This window comes from Pelophylax lessonae, assembly GCF_965119305.1.
Source record: "Pelophylax lessonae genome assembly, chromosome: 3".
Lineage (NCBI taxonomy): Eukaryota > Metazoa > Chordata > Amphibia > Anura > Ranidae > Pelophylax > Pelophylax lessonae.
The window spans coordinates 31682623-31691526 of NC_138770.1; the positions used below are offsets into that span (position 1 = coordinate 31682623).

Below are 8904 nucleotides of genomic sequence, written 5' to 3' on the forward strand. Positions count from 1 at the left end.
TGGCTGTGGACGTGGTATACTTGGACAGAGGGATGGCTGTGGACGTGATATACTTGGTCAGATGGATGGCTGTGGACGTGGTATACTTGGACAGAGGGGTGGCTGTGGACATGGTATACTTGGACAGAGGGGGTAGCGTGGATGTAGTATACTTGGACAGAGGGGTGGCTGTGGATGTGGTATACTTGGTCAGAGGGGTGAATGTGGTATACTTGGACAGAGGGGTGAATGTGGTATACTTGAACAGAGGGGTGGCTGTGGACGTGGTATACTTGGACAGAGGGGTGGCTGTGGACGTGATATACTTGGTCAGATGGATGGCTGTGGATGTGGAATACTTGGACAGAGGGGTGGCAGTGGACGTGGTATACTTGGACAGAGGGGTGGCTGTGGATGTGGTATACTTGGACAGAGGGGTGGCTGTGGACGTGGTATACTTGGACAGAGGGGTGGCTGTGGATGTGGTATACTTGGACAGAGGGGTGGCTGTGGACGTGGTATACTTGGACAGAGGGGTGGCTGTGGATGTGGTATACTTGGACAGAGGGGTGGCTGTGGACGTGGTATACTTGGACAGAGGGGTGGCTGTGGACGTGGTATACTTGGACAGAGGGGTGGCTGTGGACATGGTATACTTGGACAGAGGGGGTAGCGTGGATGTAGTATACTTGGACAGAGGGGTGGCTGTGGACGTGGTATACTTGGACAGAGGGGTGGCTGTGGATGTGGTATACTTTGTCAGAGGGGTGGCTGTGGACGTGATATACTTGGTCAGATGGATGGCTGTGGATGTGGTATACTTTGTCAGAGGGGTGGCTGTGGACGTGATATACTTGGACAGAGGGGTGGCTGTGGACGTGGCATACTTGAACAGAGGGGTGGCTGTGGACGTGATATACTTGGACAGAGGGGTGGCTGTGGACGTGGTATACTTGGACAGAGGGATGGCTGTGGACGTGGTATACTTGGACAGAGGGATGGCTGTGGACGTGGTATACTTGGACAGAGGGGTGGCTGTGGATGTCGTATACTTGGACAGAAGGATGGCTGTGGATGTCGTATACTTGGATAGAGGGATGGCTGTGGACGTGGTATACTGTGTCAGAGGGGTGGCTGTGGACGTGATATACTTGGTCAGATGGATGGCTGTGGACGTGGTATACTTGGACAGAGGGGTGGCTGTGGACATGGTGTACTTGGACAGAGGGGGTAGCGTGGATGTAGTATACTTGGACAGAGGGGTGGCTGTGGATGTGGTATACTTGGTCAGAGGGGTGAATGTGGTATACTTGGACAGAGGGGTGAATGTGGTATACTTGAACAGAGGGGTGGCTGTGGACGTGGTATACTTGGACAGAGGGGTGGCTGTGGACGTGGTATACTTGGACAGAGGGGTGGCTGTGGACGTGATATACTTGGTCAGATGGATGGCTGTGGATGTGGAATACTTGGACAGAGGGGTGGCAGTGGACGTGGTATACTTGGACAGAGGGGTGGCTGTGGATGTGGTATACTTGGACAGAGGGGTGGCTGTGGATGTGGTATACTTGGACAGAGGGGTGGCTGTGGATGTGGTATACTTGGACAGAGGGGTGGCTGTGGATGTGGTATACTTGGACAGAGGGGTGGCTGTGGACGTGGTATTCTTGGACAGAGGGGTGGCTGTGGACATGGTATACTTGGACAGAGGGGGTAGCGTGGATGTAGTATACTTGGACAGAGGGGTGGCTGTGGACGTGGTATACTTGGACAGAGGGGTGGCTGTGGACGTGATATACTTGGTCAGATGGATGGCTGTGGGTGTGGTATACTTGGACAGAGGGGTGGCTGTGGACGTGGTATACTTGGACAGAGGGGTGGCTGTGGATGTGGTATACTTGGACAGAGGGGTGGCTGTGGACGTGGTATACTTGGACAGAGGGGTGGCTGTGGACATGGTATACTTGGACAGAGGGGGTAGCGTGGATGTAGTATACTTGGACAGAGGGGTGGCTGTGGATGTGGTATGCTTGGTCAGAGGGGTGAATGTGGTATACCTGGACAGAGGGGTGGCTGCGGATGTGGTATACTTGGTCAGAGGGGTGGATGTGGTATACTTGGACAGAGGGGTGGATGTGGTATACTTGGACAGAGAGGTGGCTGTGGACGTGGTATACTTGGACAGAGGGGTGGCTGTGGACGTGGTATACTTGGACAGAGGGGTGGCTGTGGACGTGGTATACTTGGACAGAGGGGTGGCTGTGGACATGGTATACTTGGACAGAGGGGGTAGCGTGGATGTAGTATACTTGGACAGAGGGGTGGCTGTGGACGTGGTATACTTGGACAGAGGGGTGGCTGTGGATGTGGTATACTTTGTCAGAGGGGTGGCTGTGGACGTGATATACTTGGTCAGATGGATGGCTGTGGATGTGGTATACTTTGTCAGAGGGGTGGCTGTGGACGTGATATACTTGGACAGAGGGGTGGCTGTGGACGTGGCATACTTGAACAGAGGGGTGGCTGTGGACGTGATATACTTGGACAGAGGGGTGGCTGTGGACGTGGTATACTTGGACAGAGGGATGGCTGTGGACGTGGTATACTTGGACAGAGGGATGGCTGTGGACGTGGTATACTTGGACAGAGGGGTGGCTGTGGATGTCGTATACTTGGACAGAAGGATGGCTGTGGATGTCGTATACTTGGATAGAGGGATGGCTGTGGACGTGGTATACTTTGTCAGAGGGGTGGCTGTGGACGTGATATACTTGGTCAGATGGATGGCTGTGGACGTGGTATACTTGGACAGAGGGGTGGCTGTGGACATGGTGTACTTGGACAGAGGGGGTAGCGTGGATGTAGTATACTTGGACAGAGGGGTGGCTGTGGATGTGGTATACTTGGTCAGAGGGGTGAATGTGGTATACTTGGACAGAGGGGTGGATGTGGATGTGGTATACTTGGACAGAGAGGTGGCTGTGGACGTGGTATACTTGGACAGAGGGGTGGCTGTGGACGTGGTATACTTGGACAGAGGGGTGGCTGTGGACGTGGTATACTTGGACAGAGGGGTGGCTGTGGACGTGGTATACTTGGACAGAGGGGTGGCTGTGGACGTGATATACTTGGTCAGATGGATGGCTGTGGATGTGGAATACTTGGACAGAGGGGTGGCAGTGGACGTGGTATACTTGGACAGAGGGGTGGCTGTGGATGTGGTATACTTGGACAGAGGGGTGGCTGTGGATGTGGTATACTTGGACAGAGGGGTGGCTGTGGATGTGGTATACTTGGACAGAGGGGTGGCTGTGGATGTGGTATACTTGGACAGAGGGGTGGCTGTGGACGTGGTATACTTGGACAGAGGGGTGGCTGTGGACATGGTATACTTGGACAGAGGGGGTAGCGTGGATGTAGTATACTTGGACAGAGGGGTGGCTGTGGACGTGGTATACTTGGACAGAGGGGTGGCTGTGGACGTGATATACTTGGTCAGATGGATGGCTGTGGGTGTGGTATACTTGGACAGAGGGGTGGCTGTGGACGTGGTATACTTGGACAGAGGGGTGGCTGTGGATGTGGTATACTTGGACAGAGGGGTGGCTGTGGACGTGGTATACTTGGACAGAGGGGTGGCTGTGGACATGGTATACTTGGACAGAGGGGGTAGCGTGGATGTAGTATACTTGGACAGAGGGGTGGCTGTGGATGTGGTATGCTTGGTCAGAGGGGTGAATGTGGTATACCTGGACAGAGGGGTGGCTGCGGATGTGGTATACTTGGTCAGAGGGGTGGATGTGGTATACTTGGACAGAGGGGTGGATGTGGATGTGGTATACTTGGTCAGATGGATGGCTGTGGGTGTGGTATACTTGGACAGAGGGGTGGCTGTGGACGTGGTATACTTGGACAGAGGGGTGGCTGTGGATGTGGTATACTTGGACAGAGGGGTGGCTGTGGACGTGGTATACTTGGACAGAGGGGTGGCTGTGGACATGGTATACTTGGACAGAGGGGGTAGCGTGGATGTAGTATACTTGGACAGAGGGGTGGCTGTGGATGTGGTATGCTTGGTCAGAGGGGTGAATGTGGTATACCTGGACAGAGGGGTGGCTGCGGATGTGGTATACTTGGTCAGAGGGGTGGATGTGGTATACTTGGACAGAGGGGTGGATGTGGATGTGGTATACTTGGACAGAGGGGTGGATGTGGATGTGGTATACTTGGACAGAGAGGTGGCTGTGGACGTGGTATACTTGGACAGAGGGGTGGCTGTGGACGTGGTATACTTGGACAGCGGGGTGGCTGTGGATGTGGTATACTTGGTTTTTTTAAAAAGTGTGTGACACAGTTCCCCACACACGGCTAATGTGTGTGGTAAAAAGTCTACAGGCTGTAAAATCCATTTGTAAAAGGGATAGAAAATTGGCTAAAGGACAGAGAATAGTGGTTAATGATCCTTATTCTGAAAGGTATAAGGTTATCAGACCGGTGTGGGTATAGGATTAAACATACAGAGGTTTTCTATGTTGGTTAATCTGAATGGACTTGTGTCTTTTTTTTAACCAGATTAACTATGTAACTATGTGTGTGGATGTTATCTATATCATTGTGTGTGTCAGGTTCCTATAAGGTGTCAGGATGTCACTGTCTATTTCTCCATGGAGGAGTGGGAGTATTTAGAAGGACACAAGGATCTCTACAAGGACGTCATGATGGAGAATCAGCCGCCCCTCACATCACCGGGTAAGAGGAGACTTTATTGTAAAGGAGAGAGCAGTACGGAGGCTCCACCTAGATCCCCCATCATCTGATAAACACATAGAAACAATGTATTCAGTCAGTGTGTGTGTTTCCTACAGATGTATCCAGTAATGGGAACCCACCAGAGAGATGTCCCCGTCCTCTGTATTCCCGGGATTCCACACAGGAAGGTCACACCATCCCTCACCATCATCAGGTAGATGAGTGACAATTATTGGTAGTTCTGATTTATACACAGTATATTTGTTACAATGAATGTTTTATTATATATTCAGAGTGGAAACCTCGGGGATGATAATATTGATGTTAAAGAAGAGTATAAAGAGGAGGATGAGGAGTATGGAGTGATGGAGGAGTTTTCAGAAGGACACAAGGATATGATGGAGCCACTTAATACCAGGAACCCACCAGAGAGATGTCCCCATCCTCTGTATTCCCGGGATTCCACACAGGAAGGTCACACCACCTGTTATAAGGTTAGTGGGCGGAGCTTATAAAACACAGACTCATGAAGACAATGTGTGGATTGTTGATGTGATGTTGCAATATTAAATCTTATATTTTACAGATGATATTCTTTCATTTTCTTGATTTAGAGTGGAGATCCAATCGATATAGAATTTGAGGTTAAAGCAGAAGAAGAAGAGAGGTATGTGAGGGATGATCAGCAGTCTATGGAGGAGGATGGAATAACGGGGACATTTATAGAGGAGGACACTCCTACAGAGATCAGCACAGGTGGGTCATTAACACTAAATACCTTCCTCCACCCATACTGCTCACTGATTGGTCCAGAGTAGGGCAGAGACTGGGTGATATCAGCCTGTAATCCCCTGGTCACTTTCCTGAGCTGTGTTCCCTGTCCTGTATTCCTGTATTTCTCTCGGATAATCTTCCTTCTCTGTGCTGCAGACACAATTTATCTAGACTGGATTTATGGAGATTCTGGGGATCAGCTGGCAGCAAAATGTTGATTTTCACTATAGGTGATACTAGACCTAGGCACCTAGGACATGTGTTTTGGTTCTTCTGCCCCATGCCCGGGTCTAGTAAGATCTCTGATAGAACAATTCTCCCGGGGTTACTTGCTCTGTTGTCTGCTGGCTGTGCCGGGTGGAGGGATATGTCTGTATAGTCTCACACCCAAGTCACTGAGTGCAGTCTCAGGAGATGGGAGGCAGCGGTGTGGGATCTCTGCAAATTGCCTCATGTAAACATATAATATTGGTGTTCAGGAATCAGTGGAAGCTTAAGAGTGCTGACCCTTACACTATATAATTTATATTATATGTAAATGGTGGAAAGCTGTGAGAATGCAATCATCCCGGTCATAACATCCAAAAAATACCCTCCATAGGAGAAGGGACTAATATGGGCATATAAGACAAAAGAAATTCCAAAAACATGGATTATAAAACAATATCCATTTTATTACATACAGATTGAAAACTAGATTATAAAAGAATGTGGCTTGTGAACATTTGTGAGATAGCAGTTTACCGGTATGATTACCAAGACCTCAACCAAAACATAATAATGAAATGAGACATCCGAGGCGTTTCAAAAATGAGGGTTGGCAGTCTTCTTCGGGATGCTCATATGGTATAAAGGTATTCCGGCCATATACACTGCCTTCACATGGACAAGCCAAGGATCATAAAGACAAGAAATTGTGCCACCATGATGCTTAGGCTTAAGACAGAGGGCGCTGTGATTGTCTGCATAGCCACAGGGGGCATCAAAATAGGACCAGGTATCCTCAGATGGATGTAATTACACTAGTGACAGCAACACCACACTGCTAGATGGAACTGTCGCCCAATGGTAAGTGTAATGCTGAATACAGAGCGGACAGCTGAGGTCATCTAACATGAGCTTCCAGACTCACAGATTCATCAGGCTGGGTGGTGTTGCTGCAAAAACACCGATAACAGCAAAGCACGGTGCTGTTCTGGCAGCTCAGCTGCACCACCAATCACTCTGCTCCAGCCTGTTGGTCTGGAAGTTCATGTTAGATGGTCACAATTCAGCCTCTATTTTCAGCATGGTATTACACAAATGTTCACAAGCCACATTCTTTTATAATCTAGTTTTTAATCTGTATGTAATAAAATGGATATTGTTTTATATGCCATGTTTTTGGAATTTGTTTTGTCTAGTCCCCACTCCATTGGAGGGTATTTTATAATATATAATTTATGTTGTATAATTACATACTCCTGACCCCTGCACTATATACTCTATGTTGTACATTACATACTCCTGACTTCTGCTCTCTCCCCTCTACCCACTGCTATACATACACATAATATGGATTCTCTTGTGTTACACCTATTTTCTACCAGCTGGTCATTTTATATCTGATGATTTGATTGGAGGACAGACTTTTACATGGTGATAATAATGTGATAACATCCTCAGACTTTGGAACCTTAAACAGAAAGTGATAATGAGGGAGGAGTCAGTAGCCCAATGATGGTGGTCTTCAGGATCAGTCCAGTCTTCATCTTGGTTGTTCTCCCCCCATCCTCACTCTCTGACCTCTGGTGGGGCTCAGCCTGTCCTTGTTTAGGGGAACCAATCTGCTCATGTCTAGTAATAATCTTTGTATTTCTATTTTAGTACATGGACGGGAGATGAGGAAAACCTCAGAGGATTGTCTCACTTTGTCTCCAGACTGTAAAGTAGAAGATGAGGACATCACACAGTATAGTCCAGGAGAAAACCCGGCTACCTCAAATGTCCATCCGGCACCACACAGTGTAGATGGACCATCGTATTCCTCTTATCCTGAGGAACCTCAGACTGTGAGGGATGGTGCCGGACCATCGTATTCCTCTTATCCTGAGGAACCCCATCCAACAGATAAGAGGTTATCCTGTACTGAGTGCGGGAAGTGTTTCAGTTTTAAATCCAAGCTTAATGTGCATAAAAGATCTCACACCGGTGAGAAGCCGTATTCCTGTCCTGAGTGCGGGAAATGTTTTTCAGAGAAGTTCAATCTTTCCACACATCAGAGATCTCACACAGGAGAGAAGCCGTATTCCTGTCCTGAGTGCGGGAAATGTTTTTCAGAGAAGTCCACTCTTTCCAAGCATCAGAGATCTCACACAGGAGAGAAGCCGTATTCCTGTCCTCAGTGCGGGAAATGTTTTTCAGAGAAGTTCAGTCTTTCCACACATCAGAGATCTCACACAGGAGAGAAGCCGTATTCCTGTCCTGAGTGCGGGAAATGTTTTTCAATGAAGTCCAATCTTTCCATGCATCAGAGATCTCACACAGGAGAGAAGCCGTATTCCTGTCCTGAGTGCGGGAAATGTTTTTCAGTGAAGTCCAATCTTTCCAAGCATCAGAGATTGCACACTGGTAAGAAGCCATATTCCTGTTCTGAGTGTGGGAAATGTTTTTCAGTGAAGTCCAATCTTTACAGACATCAGAGATCTCACACGGGGGAGAAGCCACTTTCCTGTCCTGAGTGAGGGAATTGTTCCTCACTGAAGTCCTGTCTTCCTGTACATCAGGGATCCCACACAACCCTTGAGGTGTATTAGTGCCTTGAGTGCGGGAAATGTATTGTATATGAATGTTGGTTGACATGTGTGGAAGAAGCACACCCTGATATACACCTCAGATATACTCCATGGCTGATCTTCATAATGTAAGAAACACTTCTTAAGGAGATCAGAGATCACCAGAGACATAGATGAAGGTTTGTCCCGTTTTGGCCATTGATATCAGTAGAAAAATAAAAATTGGGTCATCACCTTTCATTGGCTGAGTACATTTTGTGCGGGAAGATTTCACAAACACTTTTTGTCTGTTTCTAAAATTATTTGTGGACAAATGTGAGAAGCTTTCATCCAGTCTGGAGAAATGTTGGTTATATTTTACTTCATACATTCCTTTCTATGATATTTTGCTCCATCTAGTGTCCATAGTGCAGTATTGCACTATTCTTTCTGATGGAGGTATTTCAGGGAAAATGCCATATTATGGACACTAGATGGAGCTGACGATCATAGGAAATCACTCTATTACCTTGAATATGGCAAAACTTTGTCATATTTGGTGGGCAAATGCATGTCACATTCTTCCAGCTTTTCTTTATAAATAGACCCTTTCATTTCCTTTGTGGTTACATGAGAACAGGAGAAATCA

The 8904-nt window shown here is 47.9% G+C and overlaps 1 protein-coding gene across 1 annotated transcript; it reads left to right on the forward strand.

Annotated features, from left to right (window-relative positions):
- Positions 1–6426: 6426 nt before the first annotated feature.
- On the forward strand, positions 6427–8382 carry LOC309550271 (uncharacterized protein; the record flags this gene model as incomplete). The annotated part of the gene is made up of 2 exons (XM_082250679.1): positions 6427–6499; positions 7822–8382. 2 exons carry the CDS (start codon positions 6427–6429, stop codon positions 8223–8225), a joined length of 477 nt encoding a protein of 158 aa, XP_082106805.1. The 3' UTR covers positions 8226–8382.
- Positions 8383–8904: the final 522 nt, after the last annotated feature.